This window comes from Protopterus annectens, chromosome 14.part0, assembly GCF_019279795.1.
Source record: "Protopterus annectens isolate FY-2018-M chromosome 14.part0, PAN1.0, whole genome shotgun sequence".
NCBI lineage: Eukaryota > Metazoa > Chordata > Ceratodontiformes > Protopteridae > Protopterus > Protopterus annectens.
Genome location: NC_056748.1, coordinates 778,030,661 through 778,057,719, shown reverse-complemented (window position 1 = coordinate 778,057,719; position 27,059 = coordinate 778,030,661). Strand labels below are relative to the sequence as shown.

General features: G+C 40.4%; 1 protein-coding gene across 1 annotated transcript in view; it reads right to left on the bottom strand.

Annotated features, from left to right (window-relative positions):
- Nucleotides 1–826: 826 nt before the first annotated feature.
- The window catches only part of OGDHL (oxoglutarate dehydrogenase L), a 2,090,792-nt gene continuing 2,064,559 nt past the window's right edge, over nt 827–27,059 (bottom strand). The window contains exons 20-21 of the mRNA XM_044055619.1: nt 22,769–22,923; nt 827–1,938 (exon numbers count right to left, since the gene is read on the bottom strand). Coding sequence (XP_043911554.1) covers nt 1,815–1,938; nt 22,769–22,923 — 279 coding nt within the window. The 3' untranslated portion in view covers nt 827–1,814. The remainder of the gene's footprint in view (nt 1,939–22,768; nt 22,924–27,059) is intronic.

The following is a 27,059-nucleotide window of genomic DNA, read 5'->3' as shown; positions in this document are numbered from 1 at the left end:
GACTGCAAAAACAAAAGACTGAATCTCAAAATACTGAAAACTCGAAATACACACCCCCTGCTAATTATATATACCAACTCCAAGATCGCACAACAGTAGAGAAGGGGCAAATTCCATCCTTCAGTATTCTGAGATTTAGTCTTTTGTTTTTTCAGTCTTCTGAAGTAGACCCACAGACCCACACACACATATTTATTAATTCACACTGAAGATGCTGATACAGCAGTGAAACGTTGGTTCGTAGACTTGGATTTACTTAAAAAAAAGTTTTTACAGCTTCATTTGTAGTGGTGCTGGAGTTTTTCTTGGTTTAGTTTTGGTTTATCTCTATATGTGTGTTTGTGTTATCAGCTATTATGCACTCCTTTGACAGCCTGTGGTATGAAGAACTTTTAAAAAAGGCTCCTTTAAATTTTGCTGACAGAGCTTGATATTTGTGGTGGTGACAGAATGTGCTTTGGATTTTAAATGGTATTACTGTTATACAGATTTAAAAATCTGTCCAGGACTTGATGATCACTTAAATGTTTACTATACTAAACAGAAGACTGTTAAAAAATTAACAATTACAGTCCTCTCATCCAGTAATCAGTATACCTGTGACACTACTTGTTTTGTAGTCCTCTAGTTTTAATCATCATGACAATGTGTGTAACCATCTGATATACTGCGTTTTGATTGGTAGTCTTGAAGAAGATAATAGTATTTAATCTGACTTAACTGTGTACTATTTAATCTGATGAAGTCTAAATCAAGTTAACAGACAACGTTTACTTTCTTTTATTGTGACATAAGATGTTCAATTTCTCCTATACTTTTGTGGGGATTCTTTTTTTCTTTCTTTTTTTATGTTTTATGAGTCATGACTGTTAACCTGCATTCAAACTACATCATTCATTTGTGAAAATAGCAGTAAAACACTGCCAGCAACAGAAGGGAAAGATGACTTGGCCAGACAGCAGTGATGTTGACAAACAAATGCAGGAATACCCAGTAACAAAAGAGAACAACTGAGTAAGCTACAAAAATGGGTTGCATCATAGTGTGATATCCTTCCTGATGACATCAGCGAGATTAGAAAACTGGGATTTTGTCAGATTTGCAGTGATCTTTGTGGGAGCAACTACAATATGAGGTGGAATTCTAACTGTAATCTACCACTGTCATGGTTTGGGTTGAACAGTGATCTGATTACTTTTAATTAATATTTCAATATATAAAATAATCTCTACTAGGAAAATGAAATCAGCATGGACATACGGACTTTGAGTACAGGTATACATACATTTTCAATGGAAATTTCAACTTGCAAACAATATTACTCTGTAACTGTCCATGGAGGGATATTTATTTAACCTAGCTATAAGGCCACTAAATTTTATGGCATTTCATTCTGCTGTAATAGTATAACACCTCTTGCCAAATCAGCTGCAATGTATTTACTCATTTCATAATAAAAAATTAGATGCTCACTAAAATCTACCTATGCAACTATAGAATGTTCAAGATTACAATAGTAACACAGAAACAGTCCTGGTACCTCCCTTCTCATATCATATAAGAATGTGTTATATTTATACATTTGTTACACTTTAGATACTTTTATTATTTAAATGGTTCATAATTAAATCCTGGTAGGCAATCTGTGACCATTGGGTTACCCAATTTCATGCAAATGTGCAGCAGAATAACTACAATATGCCCTTGTGACTTTTAAAGCACTTACAAGAATGTGCTGTAGACATGTTATCCAGAATGTACAAAGGGTGTCTGTAACCCTATACATACAGAAACACCTAAAAATATTTATAGCTTCAAAACTTTTTTCCCTCAAAGGCTTCAAGGTTGAAAGCTGTGTCTAGCAGTCGTTTCAGCTCTGCCAGATGAGTGTTCTTGTTGCCTGTTGCAGGAGAAGACGCAGGGTCACGGCCAACATACCTACATGATTTAAGACAAAACAGAGCAATTTAAGTATTTAAGCATCAACTATGTTAAAATAAATGACTACTGTGCCTGAAGTTAATAAAAAAGTAAAAGACATGATGATTGGTTTAGACAAGCACTTGACCAAGCAACACAAAAGGAACATGGATACATTTTACCCTCCAAACATACATTAGAACAACATACACTCATGTTTTTTATCTTCTGCGTGGAGAAATGCGTGAATGGGCGTACCTTCGTTGAAGGTTGTGCATCAGGCCTGGCAAGCCGGTACGTAAAAAAAATCAACTGCCAATCATTAGCGGACTGGAGTTCCGCTGTGGCGACTCCTAACCGGGAAAAGCCGAAAGACACAAACAAACAAACAAACTTCTTTCACTTAAAAAAAAAAAAAAAAAAAGCAACAGTTGTAAAACTTTAAACCAAAATAAATGAAACTAGGTCAGTGGTTCCACTAAAACGAAACTAAATAAAACCACAATCGAAGACAGAATACTCATACATTAACTTCTGTTTAACCCTTTCATCCACAATATCAGTGGACTTACTCTGAAATAAAATTCACTAAATGTCACAGCCTTAAATAACAATTCATGCATTGCATGTCAGACATTTAAAATACTTATGACTGCAACTATAAGAAATCTTTGCATATATTATAATAGGGTCTATATTAGAACATCAAAGTTTCAAAACTTCAAATGTTCTACTATCGACCCCTATTCAGTGAAAGCTGAAAACATCGAACATACAGAACAGCGAATTTTTTCCTAGGGAAAAAATTTGCTGTTCCAAAACACATACACACAACACATGCATACCAAACAAACAGCAATCCACACACACACACACCTAAAATCTTACACCTAACCCTACACTAAACTATACATACACCACTAACTATCCATGTCCGTCACTATCGCACAATCACCTCACCCGCACCCTAACCCTAACTCACCTACCCCGCCCTAACCCTCACGTCCACACAATTGCATACTTACCTGAACCACGCCCTAACCCTCACGTCCACACAATCGCACACATACCTAACCCGCCCTAACCCTCACGTCCACACAATCGCACACATACCTAACCTGCACCCTAACCAACCTATCCCGCGCTCAATCGCACACTTACCTAAACCCAACCCGTAACGTTCCACCACAGCGCTGAAAATACCAAAGCAACAGAAACAGACAACCGAATTCTTTCCCTAGGAAAAAATTTGTTTTTCTGTAGCTTCGATATTTTCAGCTTTCGCTGAATAGGGGTCGATATTAGAACATTCGAAGTTTTGAAACTATGATGTTCTAATATAGACCCTTATAATAGTAATACATAAGTTCACATAAAAATATATAACACTCTATACATTCAAAAATGCATCATACTTAAAGTAACCCCTTCATATTACAGCTTCCTCTTCCAGTGGAAAATTATACATTCCCAGCTTTATAAAGAATATCAGTTTGCCCCCAAAAAATCTTCCAGTTGTCCTCCAAAATCATTGTTATGCCTGCACTATCAATACTGTATCTAACTGTAAAAGTGCAAATTTTTTGTGCCATTACCATTAAACAAAAGTACATCTCTCCCTTTGTCTAAAGCATTACTTCCCAATACGGGGCCATATGCTTTACCTGGTGATTCAATATTGCCATTTCCACGTCATGCCAAAGCTAACACAATCTACTGTGTTAATGAGATGAGCAGTACTGCTAATCAAAGATGGAAGATGCAAGACACACAGCACAAGAAGGAGCTCCACCTTCATCCCACAGCACCAGCTTGTGGCCACATCATGGTAAGCAAGTGTGTGTATGTGTGTGCATGTGTGTACAATGTTAACAAGAGTGTGCATGATTAACCAGAAGCGAGTGCACATGCAGTCAGCAGCATCAGATAAGTAAACCAGGAATACACGAGAAAGGGAAAGCGACCAGCAACAGACAGACAGCAAAGGTTGATACTGTTGTACAGTTGAGTGAAATCATGGATATATTGAACATTACTACCAATATGATTCACATCAAAAAACAGTCATTAAATCTTCAGCATGAAAAAACTGTTGTAGGACTACACAGCTATTTAAGACTGAATAATACACAGGTACAGATCTCAACTTCTCAGTGAAAAAATACTGGACAAAAACAGAAATAATAGTGAGGACAAATGCACAAACAATGTTCCTATACATTGTGAAAGTGGATACAGTAACAGTTGCAGTACCATGCATGCATGTTCTGAGGGATACAAAGTGAGACAAAGAAAAAATTAGTCATTAGTTACTGCTATCTACAAGGATATGCCAGACAGCCACAAATGTCTAGCATACAATGGATATAAAAAGTGTACATACTCCGGTTAAAATTCCAGGTTTTTGTGATATAAAAAAATGAAACCACAATAAATCATTTCAAAAAATTTCCCACCTTTAATGTGACCTGTAAACTTCAAATGAAAAACAAACAAATCTGTTAGGGAGAAAAAATATAAAAAAACAAAAAAAACGTACAATTTGCTGGCTGCATAAGTGTGAACACCCTTAAACTAATACTTTGTTGTGTGTGCACACCCTTAAACTAATACTTTGTTGAGGCACCTTTGGATTTAATTACAGCATTCAGTCTTCTTGGATACACACTTGCAATCAAGTAAAGAGACTGATTAACCCCAAATAAAGTTCAGCTGTCCTAGTAGGATTTTCCTGACATTTACTTAGTTGCCTGCTACAGCAAAAGCCAAGGTTCGCAGAGAGCTTACAAAGCATCAAAGGGATCTCATTGTTGAAAGATATCAGTCAGGAGAAGGGTATAAAAATCTTTACACAGCATTGGATATACCATGGAACACAGTGAAGACAGTCATCAAAAAGTGGAGAAAATATGGGACAACAGTGATGTTGCAAATAATTGGACGCCCCACCAAAATTGATGAAAAGACAAGACAAAAACTGGTCAGGGAGGCTGTCAAGAGACGACCTACAGCAACATTGAAGGAGCTGCAGGAATTTCTAGCAAATACTGGTTATGTACTACACGTGACAAGAATCTCCCGTATTCTCCATATGTCTGGACTATGGAGTAGGGTTGCAAGACGGAAGCCTTTTCTTACACAGAAAAACATCCAGGCTCGGCTAAAATTTGCAAAATAATACATCAAGACTCCCAAAAGCATCTAGGAAAATATGTTATGGTCTGATAAGACCAAGGTTGAACTTTCTGGCCACAATTCCAAAAGGTACGTTTGACACAAAAACAACACTTTGCATCACCAAAAGAACACCATCCCCATGGTGAAACATGGTGGTGGCAGTATCATGCTTTGGAATTGCTTCTCTTCAGCTGGAACTGGGGCTTTAGTCAAGGTGGAGGGAATTATGAACAGTTCCAAATACCAGTCACTTTTGGCCAAAAACCTTCAGGCATCTGCTAGAAAGTTGAAGATGAAGAGGAATTTCACCTTTCAACACGACAATGACCCCAAGCATACATCCAAATCAACAAAAGAATGGCTTCACCAGAAGAAAATTAAAAGTTTTGGAATGGCCTAGCCAGAACCCAGACCTAAATCCAATATAAAATCTGTAGGGTGACCTGAAGAGGGCTGTGCACAAGAGATGCCCTCACAATCTGACAGATTTGGAATGCTTTTGCAAGGAAGAGTGGGAAAATATTGCCAAGTCAAGATGTGCCATGCTGATAGACTCCTACCCAAGAAGACTGAATGCTGTAATTAAATCACAAGGTGCTTCAACAAATTATTAGTTTAAGGGTGTGCACACACAACAAAGTATTAGTTTAAGGGTGTGCACACTTATGCAACCAGCGTATTGTACGTTTTTTATTTTTTATATTTTTCCCCGAAAAGATTTATTTTTCAATTGAATTGTGCAGGTTATAGCTCACATTAAAGGTGACAAAAGTTTCGAAATGCTTTATGTGGTCTTATTTTTTATATCACAAAAACCTGGCATTTTAATAGGGGTGTGTACACTTTTTATATCTATTGTATAACTTATGATGCATAAAAATGCATAAAACTTACAAGCTGTGAAAGTCATAGTAAGTGAGAAGAATGTACATGGGAGATGCATGTGGGACATGTCAACAAACATATTGTTATAGAACAACACATACATACCTAAGAACAATGTGTGAGACGTATGTCTACAATCATAAAGGTGGGAAGAAAAGGAAGATGTTTTGTGTTGAAGTGGTCAGTGCATTACTGCATTCCACACGCCAAGACGTCTACATTGTCAAGTTGATGTAAGACACTACACACATCACAGTGCAAGGTGTCATAAGAACACAACTGGTGGCATTTCTGACATGTGCAGACTGAATGCAACAAATGAGAAGTGACATTCCTCAAGAGAAGCAAACCCAGAACTGTCACATGACATACTTAGCATACCTATGCTGTAATAAGGGTTGTCAGTGATGCAGTCACGATTTCTGGATCCCTTACACTGCCCATTACCAAGTCATATCCCCCAAATGGCCATCACAACAGTGGCATAAGACTCCAGATAAATTAATTATGCTGGCACTAGACAATACAAGACAGGGTAGGTAAGATTGTGTGGAATGAAACACATGGGAACAATAAAACAGACAATACAGTACCGATGACATTTAACCCTGCCAATGTCAAGTGCAGGTTTCATAATGCAGGAGTAGCAGGGTCTGCTGCTGAAACACTGGGATCACGGGCGAGTCAAATAACACATTACTGGGATAGTTAACGTTTGCTATTAGGTAATCCCAATGAAAAGTGTTTGAACCCATATCTCTGTTAAGTAATATATTCCCAGGTGCAGCATATTAGCAAGATATGCTAAGACAGTACTCAGGACAGATGAGACAGCCAAAAGGGGAATACTTAAACCAAAATCAGTCAATAAAAATGAAAACATCTAGGTTTGAACTTCTAACTTTGTGCAAGGATGCATTCATAGTGCTGGGATAGTAGCAAAGCATGTTAGCAGAGTACATAAGAGAGAGGAGGGTTCCAAATACATTTCAGGGAACTAGACAATTGGATATCAGGCAAATAAAATGCACTTACTTATTATTTATGTAGTTATTTATTTGTCTGTCTTTGTTGCCCGGGAAAGGTCCAACTAGGTAAAATCCAATTTCAGAGGAGGCCTGGCAGAAAAGCTCCACATTTAAGTTACACATAGGTTCATAGGTAGGTACTAGGCTATCTTCCTGAAGGCATTTATAACCCTAGCCAGAATGTGTTGGCTTTTATCGCCCCCTTAGATTAGTTCCCTGTGCCTCTGTCCAGCAGAGCCTGTTTCCCATCCACTCGTCAAGGTTTCTCTTGAAGAGTGTTAGCGAGGAGCTCTGCCTAATGTAGATTGGAATCTTGTTCCAAAGCATGGGGAGCCTCTGGGACAGGAATCGATCCCTCCAGCACGTCCTATTTATTGTTGTGGTGAAGTTTAGATCCCTAGAGCGTGTGGCTCGAGGGGATATGGTTTTCTTTAGGTGGAGCATGTCCATCAATTCTGGGTTGGACATGGCCTTGTATGAAAGGCAGAGATTACCTCTGAGTAGGCAGTATGCAACTGAGTACAGCTGGAGTTTCTTCAGGCGAGCTTCTTCAGTTGAGCTACATAGGGCATCTGTTTGAGGCCAGTGATCCTCTTGGTGAAGCACTTCTGTGGTCTTTCCAGCTGTTGCACGTGTCTTGTAAGGTATATCCCAAATGGGGTGTTGTACTCTATGATGGGTCTGATGAGTGCTGAGTAGAGGGGCACAATGACCTCTTTTGATCTGGATGCGAACCCTTTTATGATTAGGTGGGCCACATAGAAGGATTTTCTAATCACTTTGGCAATGTGATTATCAAAGGAGAGATTACTATCTACTTGGGTCCCCAGATCCCTTATTACGTCTTCCGTATTTAGGAGACTACCACCTATGTGGTAGTTTGTGGGTACTTCGTTTTTTTCCAAAGGGGATGACTATGCACTTTTTGGAATTTAGCTTGAGGCCATGATTTTGACACCAGGTATCTGTCTCAGTGAGACCCTTTTGGAGGATGTCTGTGTCAGCCAGAGAGTCAATTATAGCCCCTAGTTTGCAGTTGCCTGCGAACTTGGTCAGCCATAGTCCTCCTGTGCTTGCTTGTACCTCTGAGAAGTATATGCCGAACAGGAGGGGTCCTAGGACTGAGCCCTGGGGAACGCCACTTGTAACCGGTAATTGCAGAGTAAAAACATCTATACATGAGCTTATTTACATGATTTTTAAACATTTTTAAATATTTCTTACATGAACATAGCATTTTAATACAAAAAAGAGAAATTAACATAAATTGGCTAATTACTGAATAGAGAAATATCACACAGTAACAATCAGTGTATTTATCACATGATGTCTGCAGGGAAAATATCAAACTGGGGTGTTTTTGAGTTTAGTAATAATTTGCAGACAGACAAGTAGAATCTAGCTTAAAAATGGTAAGAGATGTTTTCAAAACCATTACCCTTGACATTGATAATGGAAGAAACATGGGCATGAATATCATACATGACAACAGCAGGTGCTTAGAAAAGATGCGAGTACATAATTTGCTGTACACCTAGAATTACTACAGTGCAAGATAAAATACACAGGAAAGATATGTAAAACACAGGTGGGTATTGAAAGCTAACAACGTATGAATCAATGTATGATAGTGAGGCATGGCATCGCTCAGATGAACATGGTGCAATAACACAGTTTCATGCTTACATGGCATTACTGCCATATGATAATGACAACTGCCATTACTCCGTCAGTGAGATCTACATACATGAGAACCCTGCAAGCCTATGTTCACATTAGTAGTGCACTACCTAATGGCACCACAGAACAACTTTTATCAGAAATCACTCATACAGGAAGGTAATCAGCAGTATGTGCGTGAATGAATAAGGCCATGGTTAAAAATGAACACAACAACCTATATGAAGGGGTTATATCCAAAAAATATATTTCAACACTTCTATACAGTAAGTCATTATTGTCTAGCAACATTGTTTTACAACTATAGCAAATGGAATTGGAAAGCTTGCTTACCCAAGTCACAACCGCATGATGTGTATTAGTTAAATGCTGCCATAGAACTATTTGTACAACAGTTGTGAGAACATACACATTTGAAGGATGTGTGAGAACATTTTTAGAAATGGACATAGATATGGATATAGTTATAGATATATTGATATGCAAACAAACAGGCACACACACATATACACATATATATATATATATTTGGTTCTCCAGTCTGATCTTTCTGGCACAGACTTTCAAATACAGCCATTTCTGGTACTGCCTTATAGATAGGAAAGAATCACCACTTAGTTATCTACAAAAAACAGAATATGATAACAGTTGCTGTTGCCCTCGTAAACAGTTCAAGTTTTTCAGTCCTGTAATCTTCCCAGTTAGAAATCATGTCTTTTCAACTTCTTTCAATTGTCTTGTCTAGTAATGACTCTGATCAGTATGGTACAAATTGGTACAATGATCTCCCTGGTGTGACTGGACAGGCCCTTTACAATTAGATGGGCTACATAATTTGCTTTTATGACACTGATAGACAGTATATCTTGGTCAAAGTTTAAAGTGCTGTCTACTACCTCCACTGGTGATTTAATGACAATCATGTATTTTGTAACTACAATTCTCAGTTTTTTTGCTAGGTCTCATGATGCCACATTTACTATTCACACTAAAGGTGGGGTCATAAATATGAACCAAAACAATACTGAGGTCTCTCAGAGATATAATAAAACCAGTAATCAAAAAAGCTCCGAAAGCTGTCCTGACCATTGGAAAACACGAAAGAAGGAACACGCCTTAAATTAAATAACAAATAATGTTTAATATAAGTAAAGCACTAAAGAGCAGCACAACAAACACTTTTAAACTAATTTATATCCTGAGTTCAAAATTCTTTGGTAGATCAAGTTTTCTTTTCTGACATCTTTCCTTCAATGTGTATTTACCTAATACAATTCCTTCAAAACCCCCAAAACTATGAAAAACACCTTAACAAATCCATAAAACATGTAGTCACTTCCTAAAAAACAGACTATGCTCAAAATATTTAAGCTAAACTAATCTTTAATAATTCTTTTTTATATAAAAACAAAAATGAATAAACATTTAAAAAAAAAAAAAAAACTTGCACTGATGGGGACCAAAACAATGCGCATAACATTGTATCACAACTTTGATGATTGTAACTTTAACACTGGGCAATGGAAACATGATCATTCAATCCTGAAGGGTTACTGCAATTTAATTTTAGCTGCCATACAAGTTTGCGGTATTAAATTAAAGTTTCCTATTGCCCACCTTTTGGATCACGGACCACATGTTCTAAAGATACACCATCCTTACAATTTAAGGAATGTCTATACAGTGTGTTGGTTTCCACCTTGTTCTTGATATCGTTCAGGTGCTCATAAATTCCTTTTCTCAAAGCCCTTTCAGTTTTACCTATATAAAATGACAGACAAACCTTACAGGATGGCAAATAAACTACCTTTTGGTTAAGACAATCAAAATATTTAGTACTCCAACTCATGCCCCTCATTTGGAAGGTGAATACTATCGCTGTTCAATACATAAGGGCATTGTTTAGAAGTGTCACATTTATAGGTTTCCTTGGATCTCTTGTTTTCTAAATGGGTGTTTTTTTCTGTTTTTTTTTTTGCCCTTTACAAAAATCTCTCTAACATTGTGCCCTATCTTATAAGTAAAAATAAGAGGTTCACAAAAAACTCCTAAATTGTTGGGCAATTTTGAAAACATCTGCCACCATTTTGTCATAATTGTTCTGTATGGCTTCTGTATCCCTGTTGCATTTACTAGTAAAGGACCTAACATAAGTTCCTTCTTCATTTGGGTCTTTCGTATCATTTATATCTCCTTCATGTTCTCCTTCTTTTTTCCTCCAATAAGGGGACATATTTGTGGCCCCAAACTTGTTGTACCTCTTTTACTACTTCATTAACCAAATAAGAGGGTAATCTCTCTGTAGAAAAAACTCACAAATTCTAATACACTCATCCAGGAAATCACCCTGTGATGATGACATCCTGGCAGCTCTTACCAACTCTAAATACGAAGGATGTTCACTTTTGAAATGCAAATAACTATTGGAATAATCATCTTTCCTACACAACTTGGACCTAAACCTACCATAGATGAAATATTTTTGTAAGTAAACATCCAGATATTGATCCCATTCCAATCATAATTATTTATATTTATTTATTGACATTTGGTGAATTTTAAAAATCTGTTGTAGTATTGAGGTAATTCACACATTCAAATAATTTTGCTTCAGTGACACTGCACAAAAGAAAATGTCATCCAAAATATGGATGTATTAAGCTAAACTTTTCTTATAACTGGACAAACACAAATTCCCTTTTTCAATAGCACAAAACCATATTGGCATAAACTGGGGTGCAGGTGGCACCCATGGCCACCCATCAATTTGTTTATATAATTCCTCCTCAAAATAAAGGAAATTGTTGGTTAACACTAGCTCCATACATTCCATAAGCAATTTCACTTCTGTTGCTCTCAGACATGTTCATTCTACTACAGTACTTTCAAACTACTGCAATCCCACTTCATGTAGAATAACTGAGAATAAATCTATAAAATCAATTGTGACAAAAATTAAAGATTTCTGATATAAATCGGGGGTCATCTTTCTAAGAAAGTCCCATGAATCAATTAATATATGTTTGTGAACATGTATAAAAGGTTTGAGTGGCCTATCAATGTAAACAGCTAATGGATATGTCTTAGAGCCAAGCAGCTGCCACTTTGAGTCTTGGACTAAGGCCTTGAATTTTATGAACTTTGAACTCAGGATATAAATTAGTTTGAAAGTGTTTGTTCTACTTATTTGAATAAGTCTTTGTTGAGACAAAAGCATTTAACTTAAACTAAACGTTATCTGATATTTAATTTAAGCTGTGTTCCCTGCCTTGGTGTTTTCCCATGGTCAGAACAGTTTTCAAAGTTTTTTTCATAGCTACTTTATCAGTTTTCCCTTTCTGTAGACCATCTTGGAGATCATCAACATTTTATTTGAAGCAAGTATATCACTCAGTTTGCAATTAACATAATTGGATATTCATGAATTTCCACAAGCTGCTTCCTACTTTTATATCTATGAAGAATAGTCCAAAATGATGTGATGCCAATAGCAAGCATTGTGGGAAACTCCTGTTAACCCCTGATAGAAAAAAGAAGTTATGTACTCACCATAACATTCCATCTGAGTAGTTACACTTCATTTTTCTGCAACCTGTGGGTATTCGGATCCGTATCGGATCCGAGCCGGCAACTTTTTAAGCATCTGCTCCAAGCTCCGCCCCCTTATCCATACCCCATCACCATCTCCTACCTTTCCTCAGATCAAGTTTGCCGCTACTCAACCAATTAGCAACTCAACTACATAATAAACCTGAACAGGTTCAGGGGAAGGAGGGTGGGATGGCTGCAGAAAAATGAAGTGTAACTACTCAGATGGAATGTTATGGTGAGTACATAACTTCTTTATCTGAAGTAGTTAACTTCATTTTATCTGCAACCTGTGGGACAGAGTCCCCAGCTACTTAAACTCCTGGGAGGCCGTCATGGAAGGACATTCTTGAGCACCGCAGAGCTGAAGGATGCTCTCCCTCTGGAGATAAAATCCAACTTATAATGAGAAATGAAGGTATGTGACTTTGCCTAGTTTGCTGCCATACAAATATCATCCAGTGGAACCCTAGACCAAAATGTAGCCGAAGTCACCATAGATCTGGTAAAATGAGCTTTAACAGGACCAGGCGGGGGCAGACCTTTGCCTTTATAAATTTGCAAAATACATTGTGTAATCCATCTAGCTAAGGAAACCTTGGAAATGGCTTTGCCCAGAAAGCGTTTAGAAAAGGATACAAATAACTGGTCAGACTTACGGAAGGGCTTTGTTCTGTGTAAATAAAAATGAAGCTGTATACGAACATCTAGCAAATGCAGCTTATTCACCCTTGTTCTGAAAATTTGGAAAGAAAACAGGCAGGTTAATTGTTTGATTAATGTTTGACTCAGAAGCTACTTTTGGTAAGAAGGAAGGGTTCGTGCGGAGAGAAACCCTGTCCTTATGGAAGATCAAGTAAGGGGGCACAGCAGACAAAGCTTGAATCTCAGAAACCCTCCTAGCCGACATAATGGCCACTAAGGCGGCTGTCTTCCAGGATAAGAACTTCAAATCTATTGATGCTGCAGGTTCAAAGGTGGGAGCAACTAAAGCCTGCAGAACCAAGGTAAGGTCCCAAGGAGGAACAGTGTCTTTAATTGGAGGACACAAAAGAAAGGTGCCTTTAAGAAAAGCCTTACACAATCTAGAAGAGGCCAGGGCATTCATGTTTTTGCCGACGTGGAAATTCGAGATAGCTGCCAGTTGCACTTTCAACATGGAGGAACTAGCCCCTTGTTGAAAAATATTGGCTAAGAAATCCAACACTGCAAGAACAGGGGCTGTAAAGGCATCCAGGTTCCTCTGAGAAGCCCAAATAGAGAATTGTTTCCATTTATTGCAGTAAATCTTCCTAGTGGAGGCCTTATGGGACGCCACCAGAATAGTTTTTACTGAAGATGAAAGACCGGGAGTCCTGGCAATCAAGGGAACTGGAGCAACCAAGCCATCAGCTTGAGGCTGTCCAGGTTGGGTGGACAAGTGCCCAAGGGATGGGAAATTAGATCCGAACAGGGATCCAGAATCCAAGGAGGAGCTAGAACATGAGACCAGAGGAAGGGGAACCACACCTGATGAGACCAGAATGAGACAATGAGGATCACTTTGCACCCCAATTAACAAGCCTTCTGAAGAAACTTTGGAATGAGAGGTAACGGGATAAACATACAGAAACCCGGGATGCCAAGCATGGACTAGAGCATCTCTGGGGGGATCCCCTGGTGAGGGGATCAGAGCGAAGAACACACTGCACTTCGCATTGGAAGGAGATGCGAAGAGATCACAACATGACTGACCCCACGCAAGAAAGATCTCCTCCGCTATCGATTGTTTCAGAGACCACTAGTATGGCATTAGAATAGCCCGACTCAATCTGTCCACTAAAACGTTGGAGCATCCCGGGAAGTGCGTTGCAATCAGAAATCAACTGGTGGAGATCGCCCACTCTCATGGCCTCGCGACACAGAGGGTAAGATCTGGTTCCTCCCTGTTTGTTGATGTACCAGACAACTGACATGTTGTCTGATTTAATTGCAATAGTCCCCAGAGGAAGGACAGTGTGAAAGCCTTGCAATGCTAAAAGCACTGCTCTCATCTCCAGAACAATGATATGCAATCTGTTTTGATCTGGGACCACGTGCCTTGGACTATCCTCCCCAGACAATGCCCCCCACCCGTGCTGGGAGGCATCCGTGGTCACTGTGGCTTGGGCTGTGTGTGACACAAATGAGCGTCCCACCAAGATCTCCAGCGACTGGAACCACCAGAGAAGCGACACCCTGCAGGCTTTGCTAATTTGAATTGGATATTCCATGGGGAGATCTAGCCAAGACCACTGTACGGCCAGAGTCCACTGAAGAACCCGCATGTGAAGACACGCACAGGGTAGGATTGAGATTGCTGCAGCTATAGAGCCTAGGACTCGGAGAACATTGCCCGCCTTTGGTGGCCTGGGGCCAAGAACCACTGATATATGGGCCTGTAGGCTCTGGACCCTGTCTGGAGTTAGGAAGACTTTCAATTGAAGGATGTCCAGCCGTGCCCCGATAAAGTCCAGGATCTGCACTGGGACCAAGAGGGACTTGGACACATTGATAGTGATCCCTAGCTGGTCTGCAAGATGAAGGAAGGAGTCTCTGGCTATGCAAAGAAGATGCCTGGTGGAAGCAGCCAGGAGACAATCATCTAGGTAAGGGAATACCTGAAATCCCTGAAGCGTCAGGTGAGCTGCTACGACTGCCATTACCCTTGGTAAACACCTTGGGGGACTGTGGTGAGACCAAAGGGTAGGGCTCTGAACTGGAAATGATTGGCTCCCAGCCAGAAGCGAAGGAATCTCCTGGAGCTTATGTGAATCTTGATGTGGTAGTAAGCGTTCTGGAGGTCTATCGAGCACATCCAGCAGCATTCTCGAAGATAGGGTAGAATGGACTGTAGGGTGACCTTCCAGAATTTCTGCTTGGCTACAGCCAGGTTCAAGGTTGACTGGTCCAAGAGGGGCCTGAAGTCCCCCGTCTTTTTTGGCACTAAAAAGAACCTGGAGTAAACGCCTGATCCGGACTGATTCGATGGCTCGTTTGCGAAGCAGCTTGGAAATAGTGCTGCCGCCTCCCTTTGAGTAGGTGGGACATATGGGAGGAGCTTTGGTTGGACGGGAGGGGAAACAAATGGGGTGGTGTAGCCTCTGGATATTATTTGAAGAACCCAATGATCTGCAGTTATGGACTCCCAAGCCAATGGGTGCAAAGATAATCTTCCGCCGAATGTCTCCAGAGTAGGACAGTCGGGCAACCCCTCAGGGCTGCTGCATGTGCCTGTCCGAGAAGGTCTCCCTAGACCCAAAGTTCCTCGGCCCCCCACTGCCTCTGTGGTGGCGTCTGCGTCTGTTCGTTCCCCCTCTGCCTCTAAGGGACGGATTGTCCTGAGAGTCCCGGGAAAACTGATTTTCGGAACATCTTCTTTTGCCCTCTCTGATTCCTAGAAAATGATCTTTGAGGGCTAGAGAAGTGGACTCTGACGGCAGACAAAGTCTTCCCGTCCTTTTCGCTCTGGACCAGTGTCACGTACTGTCTTCCCAAAAAGAGAACCATCGAAGGGAGCATTTGTGAAAGATGCCTTGAAGGGGTCCACGAATTGATAATCCAAAAAAAACGAAATCCAACCGTAACTAAAAAAGATGTGGACACAAACACCAAGTCTCCAACACGTAGAACACAAATTTATTATGTATACTAGAGGCACAAATAAAAAACGGTTAAGTGCTTTTCGTCTCTAAAATAGTAGACTTCTTCAGACCATCAGAAAAAATTAACTCTCAACTTAAATATATACCACATGGTTGTTTCAAACTTTCATTAACCAGTAATGTTTGGTTAGTCATTTAATAATTAATTAGGCATTAAATGACATCAGCAACAAAACATGAAATAAATTGAATGAAAATACATTTGTAAGTTCAGTGTGTGTATATATAAAAAAATTAAAAATAAAATATACTATGGTTCTCATCTTATTGAGAACAATTTCCCCTACATCGTATTTATAAATTATAACTGATGTAAGTAGTGTAAATATGCAACTAATACTTCCCTATCATAGCTAACATTGACTCTCGAGGAGTATGCTTGACATTACATTCTTCACAAGTAATTTTTAAAAACTAGTTATTTAAAAAACAAACATATAGAACGTTCAATAAAATATATAAATTGTTCAATAGAGTATGTAATAGTAAAATATAAAATATAATGTAATATAATATCAAATCAAGCCATGCAACAAAAAGGGCAGTGTACAAAAAACAAAAACTACACTAAGGGCTATTTAATGCATTAAATTCTTCAATTTTAGAATGCAAGCAATAGAGGTGACTTCATTTAACCCCAGGGGGGTTATAGGAGTTCAGTCTTAGTTGCCAAATCAACTCCTGTCTTTCCAAAATTAAATGGTAAGGACCCCCTTTTATACTCACTAAAACTTGACAAATCACTCTGAAAAGGAAGTGGTGGGTTGGGTGTTCAGAACAATGCCTAGCTAAAGCATTAGAGGGTGACTTTTTCCTGATATGGTAAACATGCTCTAGATTCTTTTTTTGAGTTTTCTGTCTGTCTTCCCAATATAATATGCTGGGCAAGCTACACAGCTAGCCAGGTAGACCACAGATTTTGAGTTACAATTGAATCTACCCTTTGTCTTTACCTTAAAAGAATCTATTTCAAATTCTGTCCCTGTTGCAATATATTTACAATAATTGCAACTCTCACACTTATAAGTACCTCCAGTTCTATTACAGATCTGAGGTTCCATTTCTAAAATTTGTTTTAAGTTCTTATTCTTTTTGTAAACAAAGGAAGGTGAATTACCTAGCTTCTCCAAAACCTCTGGTTCCATCATAAAGATGTTCCAGTTCCTTCTCAAAATAACCTCAATTGCTTTTACTTCTAAGCAAAAAGGGGTTACAAAACTGCTAGGAATTCTCCTTGTAATAACTCCTACATCTTGTGTTCCATCCTGATTTATATTAATGGTCTCTTCAGACCTCACACCCTCCTCTAAGGTCACCAACCTATTAATAGGTCTGAGCAGTGGTTTGTAAAACCCTTCTCTCCTTTTATGTACAACTTCTTCCACTAAGTCAAGGACTAATGTATTTGGGTAACCTCTCTTTAAGAACATCAGTTTAAGAATCTCACATTCTTCAAGGAAGGTTACATCATCTGTCACCATCCTTGCTGCTCGGACAAGTTGTCCTTTGAGCATGGATCTCTTCTGATGTAATGGGTGGCAACTCCTGTAATGAAGCATGGAGTTTGAGTATGTAGGTTTTTGGTGTATTCTAGCAACACATTGCTGTTCCTCAATGTTCTTTTTTAACTCGATGTCTAAATACGTGATGGTAGTCTCATGAAATGTGTGGGTGAACTTAAAAAAACTGGTGCTGTTATTGAGATGTTGTACAAAAGTCTGGGCTTCGGATTCAGTGCCTTTAAACAAAATAAAGATGTCATCCGAAAACCTTGTATACATCTTTATTCTGTCAGCCCATTCCCTGTCCGAAAGGATGGTCTTATGTTCCCAACTAGCCAGCACCAAGTTAGCATAGCTCCCCCCACATGGTGAACCCATAGCAACACCCACCAACTGTTTGAATATCAAATTGTCAAACATTACAAAGTTGTTAGTTAAAATAACTTCCATTATTTCCTGGAATAGTATGATTTCTCTGTTGTTATCTCCATGCGCTAGCAATCTCTCCACTATGCCCTCAATGCCTTCCTCATGGGGGATGAAGAAATACAAATCAACTACGTCTACTGTTAAGAACATTACAGCCTCATCATATTTAATGTTGTTGATAGAAGTCAAAAATGCCCATGAGTCTCTACACACTTGCTTTTCATTTACGACATATTTCTTAAGATGGAATCAATGTATTTCGCACTAGCATATGTGATGGAACCCCGGGAATTAACTAAGGCTCTCATGGGTGGATTCTGTTGGTCCTTATGTAATTTCGGTACCCCAAAATGTGTGGGTATTTTAGGACTGTGTAGGCAAGTAGTTAAATGTATTCATATCAATCAAACCATCTATAAAAAGATCATTGAAGAAACAATGGACCTTTTTATAAGCCCCATTCATCTCATTAATGCTGGATTCACCATAGATGCCACTATCCAAAACAAGTTGCATCCTTGACTTGTAGTCATTTGTTTCCATAACTACCAGTCCTCCCCCTTATCTGGTTTTAAAAAACGGATACGAAGACATTTAGTCAAATTCAAAACTTCCCTTTCACTCGCATCCATGTTACGTGACTCAATACTTTTTCCGTTGTTTTTCTGCAAATGTCTCAAGTCGAATTCAGATAATTGTTCAAATAAACTTAACAACGGGTGCATTGGTGGATTAAATGTGCTGGATACTTTCAAACTTTTATTCATGTGACTGTTCTCACCAAACATCAAATTCAAATTAAGTTTGCGAGTGTAAAGTTTCAGATCTATTAAGGTTTCAGGTAGTTTAAAATGGTTATCCGGTACAAAGGTTAGACCCCTACTAAAAACTTCACAGTCAGAGTAGTTGTAAATTTTGAAGTCTCCTCTTTTATTCAATAAAATAATAGGTTTTACAGTTGTCTGTTCTACTTGAACTCCTACTTCTTGCCTCCTTTCACCCTCGTGTTGTACTTGGGTTGATGGTTTTGGCAGTTGTTGGAAAAAGAAGGCTGGTCATGTGTGTTGTTTAAAGCCCCATTTAAAACACTGTTTCCTTGGTTTTGAGAAGGGTTATTGTAATAACATTGTATGACATTGATCTGAAACTTTGTGAAATTTTTAGTAGGGGTCTAACCTTTGTACCGGATAACCATTTTAAACTACCTGAAACTTTAAAAGATCTGAAATTTTACACTCGTAAACTTAATTTGAATTTGATGTTTTGTGAGAACAGTCACATGAATAAAAGTTTGAAAGTGTCCAGCACATTTAATCCACCAATGCACTTCTTGTTAAATTTATTTAAATATTTATGTGAATTCGACTTGAGACATTTACAGAAAAACAACAGAAAAAGCATTGAGTCACGTAACATGGATGCGAGTGAAAGGGAAGTTTTGAATTTGACTAAATGTCTTCCTATCAGTTTTTTAAAACCTGATAAGGGGGGAGGACTGGTAGTTATGGAAACAAATGACTACAAGTCAAGGATGCAACTTGTTTTGGATAGTGGCATCTATGGTGAATCCAGCATTAATGAGATGAATGGGGCTTATAAAAAGGTCCACTGTTTCTTCAATGATCTATTTATAGATGGTTTGATTGATATGAATACATTTAACTACTTGTCTACACAGTCCTACGTGTTGGAGACTTGGTGTTTTAGTCCGCAAATTGACACAGTCTGAGCCAAGCGTGTCGGCACATAGCCACACCGGTCCCAGCTGCCCTAGCCGCTCCTTCCATAGCATGGGAAAGGAGATGCACAGACGTGTTCGATACCGATTTTGGAGTCGACATTTTTACGGAGAACAGATGCTTGTCCTCCGGTGACAAAGACTCTGGGGGTGACTCAGCAAACTCAGTGACTAGGTCCTGCTGCAGCCATATAACGTGTGCCAAATAGTTCAGCGCTTGGATGGAAAACGTCGCTGAAGAAAACACTTGCTTCCCAAATCGATCCACCGCCCTGGACTCCTTGTCCGGAGGGTGGACCGAGGAAGTCTCCTGTGCCAGTTCCCTCTTGGTGGCTGCTGCCACCACCACAGCATCCACCGGGAATCCTTTGTACCAGGCCTGTCTGTCTGAGGGTGGAGAGAGAATCCTGTCTGGGCATTTTAGTACCGGCTCTATGGTGTCAGGCTCCTTCCATGCCTGCGTGGTGATAAGATCCACTAAGGGATCCGAAGGAGGGGACACCCAGGATGTAAATGGGCCTGTGCCAAAAGCCTCCAGTAACACTGACTCATCCGAAGGTTATGGGGCTGACAAACCTCCCCTCTGGCGGAGGATCTCCATGATGTCTCCAAAGGAGACATCCTCGGGAGGTGACCTGCGGGAACCTTCTACTTCATCTAAATCAGTGTCTTCTGTCAAGGACTTGAGGGGGTCCAGGTGCCACCTTTTACATGTCTACTTAAGGGGACCCTCTTCAGTGGGACTCTCTGAAGAGGGCTTGTGAACCACGGGGGGTTCCTCCAGGGGAACCGCCTGGGGGTCTTCTAGCACGGGCTGTCCCTGGGACAAGCTGAAGGGAGTCGAAACCAAATCCAAGGGAGTCTGGGCAGAATCCAAGGAAATAGGCTGGTGTCTTGATCCTTGGGAGAGAACCCTCTCCACCACATCGAACGCCAATGGAGAGCATACCTCCTTAGCACCCAACAAGGAGGAAGCTCTCCCCGGGTCCGCAGTGAGAATCGGGGCCAAGGCAGGAGTAGCTGGAGCTCCGTAGGAATGGCTCGGGTCCGACAAAGTCGGAGCCGAAGACACCTTCATTCCCTCGGATCTGACTCCCCATCCTCAGCCCGAGAGTTGCTCGGATCTGAACTGGTCTGATCCGAGGAACTCAAGGTGATCGCCGGAGTTGAGGTTGGAGGAACCGTCGGCACCCGGACCCCCAGCTCTGGGGATCCTCAGATCCATAAACCCTGAAACCGCAGGCCAGATTGGACTAAATTAGATGAAAGAAGGGCATGGAGGTTCGTTCAGACTCCCATCTGGATTTGGGTCCGAATAAATCTCATCATCCTGTCCATATCCAATTCCGACAGGCTCAGAGTCAAGCGCAAGGAGATGACCAACTCGGATCTGGCTGATCGTTGTGATGACCTAGATGAAGGCCTCGGATCCAAGGGCTCATTCTGCTCCGGGGAGAACCTCGGGGAGTGGAGCCGAGGAGATTTAGGTCTAGACACTTTAGAAGGTGGGCATGGGAAGGGCTCCTGCTCTGGAGACCATTTACTCTTGTCTCTGTCCTTGTTTTTCCTGTCTTTTCCTTTGGCCTCCTCTTCAACAGGTCTAGTGGGAGGGTGAGTCCCAGCCTGAGGGGGAGATTGAGCAACTGCTGGAGGAGCCGAGGCTGAGGCCGATGAGTTCAGAGAGGAAACAGGTAGAAGGCTTTTTGCAACCAGTTTGGCCTTCCTTTCTTTCAAGGCCCTGGGGTTAAATCCGGCACACACATTGCACTGAACAGATAGATGGGAAACACCCAGGCAAACAACACACAGAGTGTGACCATCTGCCAGAGAAAGCTTATGGCCACACTCTGTGCATTTCTTGAAGGTAGGTTTTGGCTGATCAGCCATACTACCAACACACACAGCTAACCTACTTAAGACTGACACTCTAAACACACACACCTAAGGGGTAGGGAGGGCCTGTACTAGACTACTTTACAACTAACTTTTTTTTTCTTTTTTACACATACACACACACACATATATATATATATATATATATATATATATATATATATATATATATATAAAACCGACGAACAAGCGATTGGGGGAGGAAAGGGAACTAAACAACACACACTCACTATCTCAAGAAAAAAAATGACCAAAAAGTCACTTACTAAATAATCCAACACTTGGAGCTACAGAGCTCACGATGCTGGTGCACGAAGTGACAAACGAGATCAGAGGGAAGATAGGAGATGGTGATGGGTTGTGGGTAAGGGGGAGGAGCTCAAAGCAGATGCTTGAAAAGTTGCTGGCTCAGATCCGAATACCCACAGGTTGCAGATAAAATGAAGTTAACTACTTCAGATCAAAGGAACACCCCTACCCTGACTTATGGTTTCATGTTATTTAGCCAATGTATTACATATGGAGTGATATTTAAAAGTTTTAATTCATCAAGTATTCTATTATGTGAAATTATATCAAAAGCCTTAGCAAAGTCAAGATAAGTAATAATCACTGTCAGCCCCTGGTCAAGTGCTGCTGCTACCTCTTTAAAGAATGCTGCAAAATTTTACAGGCAATACCGCCCTTTAACAAACAAAACATGATGTTCAATACCTAGCAGAAATAGGTCCCGTGTATCATTTTGGATAAGTTCCATCATAACTCCCCTCCGTCTTTTTACAGTGAATACCGATAAGGCTGATGAGGTCTAAAATTGTTTGGATCTCATATCACCCTTACTCAATCCTTTGCGAACTGGTTCCACTAAAGCCTGTTACCACAGGCTACAGCATGTCCACAAGCAAAAATGTTGTTTAATATGACTGTTAGGTTAGGCAAGTTTTCCTCAAGACTGCGTAGGAAACCATGAGGTATGCTGGCTAGTACCAAGCATCCTAAGTCTTTAGTTTTACCTGAGGCAGCAGTTATGTCTGTAATGACGTAAGGGATGTAATGTAAACTCTGGATTATGATATATTTATTTGCTGACTGTAAAGGTTGCACAAACTTTTTCTGCAAGCAGATTTGCTAGGAATATGCTCACACCAAATAATACAGTTCTCTACATCGTTACGTTTACTTATAGTGCCATGCTGCTCTATAAATATAAGTCTAAAACAAGCCTCTTTAAATGGCAATGCTTACCAAATTGGACGTGTATGGTGCAAAAGCGTGAAGAGGCGGGGCTCAACATAATCATAGTAACCCATATTCTTGTGTTCTTCCTGGCACCAGACTAGTTCAGCCTTGCAGTACTTCTCAGCTTCTGTCTTCATCGAATCATAGGGGAATGGAGATATCTGGAACAACAAATGTTATCTGAATAAGCAAACTGGCCTAAGTACCCTTTTAAGTAACAATCTGGACCACAGGCAAACAGTATACACAACAATAATGCTTCGAAGAAGTAATTTCATACTTGGCATTATATGAAGTTTTATTTAAATACCTAATAAGGGCATTGTAATATGTGAGTTACAGGAAATCAACTAGGTAAATGTGAAATTAGTAATGTATTCTGTTCTAAAATGTAATCAAATCAGAAGCCCTTATTAAGGCCTAAAGTTTCAACTTGTTATAACAAATTATATTAGTCCCCTTTAATAAATAAGCCTTCACACTTCCATTGCCTTATCAATATATCTGCAAGATGGAGCCCATGCACAGTAACTTCCAGGACTAAAACGTTAGATATTGCATACAAGGGCCATTCAGCAATCCATACTTTCAAACACATGCCTGTTGGTGGGTATCATCACATACTCAAACACTCAGCCAATTGATTCAGTGGCTTCATTATCCTTGTATATCATCATACTCACCAATGACTTCAGTTCCCTTTCACCAGTCCATAGCTCCATACTGCACAGGGCACCACTCCTTAGCTTCATAATACACAGGGTCCACTGCCTTTTTGGGGTATTCCAGATAATATCCCTTCCTCTCCAGTGGCTACAATATCTCAACATGTCTCAACAATGCTCAAACTGTAGCCAGCTAAAACCTTCTGTGTATGTGAGAGGAAGCCCTATCCCAATGCTACTTGCTCACAATCTCATTATGCACATGAGTGCGTGTGACAGAGTCACTGCAAAGTACATCTTTGCCTTCACAAGTGACAACACTCAAAGACACTGACATTTCACAACAGCACTTTCAGAATGATTTCTCACCTCCAATGGGAAATACAGTTAGGGATTTATTCTTTTATGCCAATGGGGTTGGCATCAATTTTTCAAGTATGGCTACAACATATTTCATTTCAGAAAGGCTTTAAGACCTTCAAAGAAGCTAAACAGAAACTATCTTATACCTAACAAAAACTGGATATGACAGCCAAACAAACTTTAAACAAAAAGCAACTTAAAGTAGTTTCAAATGCACTTGCTAGATAGTCAATTACTGCAGGAACAACTGCAGAAAAAGAATCTAGATGTTGCTGCAAGAAATATGACAACCCTTCCCTATAACTGTTTATCATGCTGAGCCTTTGGTAACAGAAAGTATATTGACTGCTTAACCTGAATAAACACTAGTGGCAAGTAGTGGAACTGAAGTGTCCAAGCTGTAATTTTCAGCAAATACATAGTTTGGGTGAAACTTGCTCAACAAATGGGACAGCAGCTACTTTGCTGGTCTCAATAAAAGAGGCTTATCTTACAGCTGAGGAAAAAGATGAGGCAACAATATCTGGTAGGGCTAACAGGGAGCCTTATGGATGGTTTTAGCTTTCAGATGCTTTGCCTTGTATATGAATGTTGCCATCACCAAAAAAATTAGAGGTGTCCAGCTGGCACCTGTAGGCTGGTGTGTCATTATAGTCAGTGATTCAAATTCAAGCAGTAGGCTTCCCCCTTTCCTGGTTGTTCTTTCTTGTTATCAAATAGCTAAAATACTACTTGCGAGTAAAATTAGATGCGTAAATAGCTTATTTTCTAAAGAAAGTACAGTTTTGTACCTACCATAAATGTAGATGTGCGAGTGTTCACCCTGCTGCAGTCATCACACACGGGTTATCCTGTCGTCAGGCGGTCCCGCAGTCGGCCTGAATTCCAAAGTCTTGATCCGGCATCGGTTGCTGTCGCTTCTTCCCTGACGTCAGTGCGCCAGGGGTATACAAGAGGCATCCGACGCCATTTTCTTCTGTTTTTCTTGCCCCAGATGTCAGGTGCCCCCAATAGGTAGGCAATACATATTGCTATATAACAAAAAAAAAAAAAATATATATATATATATATATATATATATATATATATATATATATAGATATATATAGATATATATAAATAAAACAATACCTTCAGTCACAAGCAAATACACCACAAAGGTTGTATAGGATAGAAAGGTATAGATAAGTCTAGTTAGTTGAGAGGGGATGGAGGGAGGGTAACCTGGACTGCAGCAGGGTGAACACTCGAACATCTACATTTATGGTAGGTACAAAACTGTACTATGTTCATCGTGTTACCCTGCTGCAGTCATCACACTTGGGTTGAATCCCAAAGCTAAGGATGGGAGGTGGAATCAAACAGGGTTAGAGGAGGCTAGTAGGCCCTGAAAAACTGCAGTGGCGATGCCAGCTCTAGTCTTAGAGTATAGTGGTAAGTGATAGTGTTTGGTGAAGGTGTGTACTGAACTCCAAGTTGCAGCTTCCAGAATATCCTTGATTGGCACCCCCCTGAGGAAGGCTGTAGATGTAGCTGCTGCCCTGGTGGAGTGGGGTCTTATGCTAGCAGGAACTGGTTTTCCATGATGGGTGTAGCAAAAACGTATGCAATGTCCTATCCATTTTGAAATAGTCTGTTTTGAGATAGCCTTTCCTTGTGATGCTGTAGCATAGGATACAAAGAGCTGGTCAGATTTTCTGAAAGCCTTAGTTTTATCCAAGTAGTAACGTAGTTGCCTGTGAATGTCCAAGGAGCGCAGGAGTCTTTCACCTTTGTTCTGTGAATTTGGGAAAAAAGTGGGTAAATGGATAGTTTGATTTAGAGCCACACTGGAAACCACCTTTGGCATAAAGGAGGGGTTAGTTCGTAGAGAGACTCTGTCTTGATGAAAAAAGAGGAAAGGCTCCACTGCCATTAGTGCTCGGAGACTCTTCTGGCTGAAGTAATTGCTAGCAGCAGGGCGGTTTTCCATGATATAAACTTTAGATCAGCCGAGAAAGCTGGCTCAAAAGGTGGAAGCGTAAGCATTTCCAGAACAAAATTGAGGTCCCAAGTTGGCGTTGGTGCTCTCCTGGGAGGCCTAATGTTTTTGGCCCCTCTGAGGTACTGCCTTAGAAGTGGATGTGAAAATAAGGGAGGATCCGTGTTGTAGTGAGCTGAAATAGCTGAGGCGTGGATTTTAATAGATGAAAAGGAAAGTCCTTTGTGTAACATCTCAGTTAAATATAGTAGAATCCGAGGTATATCAGGCTCAAGGGGATTTTGACCTTTAGCTTGGTTCCAGGCACAAAATCTTTTCCATTTGTCTGAGTAGGCTTTCCTGGTGCTAGGCCTCCTGGCCTCCAGAATGACATCCATAACAGCTTGTGAAAGAGGAGCTGGCTGGTTGTTTAGGTGATTTGCCATGCAGCCTGGTTTAAGGTCCTGAGCTGGCTGTGTAGAATCTGACTGTCTTGCTGTGTGAGCAGATGAGGAATTTGTGGTAAAATCCATGGTGGGCCGTGGGCCATGTTCCTTAGTAGTGGGTACCAGTGCTGGCGTGGCCAGTCTGGGGCAATGAGTATCATTTGTGGTCTCTCCATTCTGACTTTCAGCAGCACCTTTGTTAGAGGGGGCAGTGGAGGGAAGGCATATACTGTCAACATTTTCCAACTGAATGAGAGTGCGTCCACTTTCCAAGCTTGATGGTGGAATGTCCTTGTGCAAAATTTTGGTAGCTGATAGTTTTGGGGGTTGGCAAACAGGTCTACATCTGGGTGTCCCCATTTTTGAATTATCATTGCAAATATTTGTGGATCCAGTTTCCAGTCGTGGGGATCCATGATGTTCCTGCTTAGGTCGTCTGCCAAAGTGTTCTTTCTTCCTGGCAGGAATTGTGCTTGTAACTGAACCTGGTAAGTCAGTGCTGTGTTCCACAAGGTCATTGCTTGCCTGCATAGAGGGTAGGAGTGTGTACCCCCTTGCTTGTTTATGTACCACATTACTGTAGTATTGTCTGTCCTTATAATAAGTTGTCCTGGATGTAAGAGGTCCTTGAAGGCTGTAAGAGCATTCTTTTTGATTGATGTGCAGGTATCTTTGATCTGCAGTCCATCTGCCTTGAATGCACTGCCCTGCCATGTGTGCCCCCCAGGCATAGTCCGATGCATCTGTTGTCATAGTTTGCCTGGCTGGGGGTAAGGTGAAAGGCTGACCCTTGTTGAGGTGACATGCCTGTGACCACCACAGAAACTCCTGTTGAAGGCAGGGAATGAGAGGTATCATTGTTT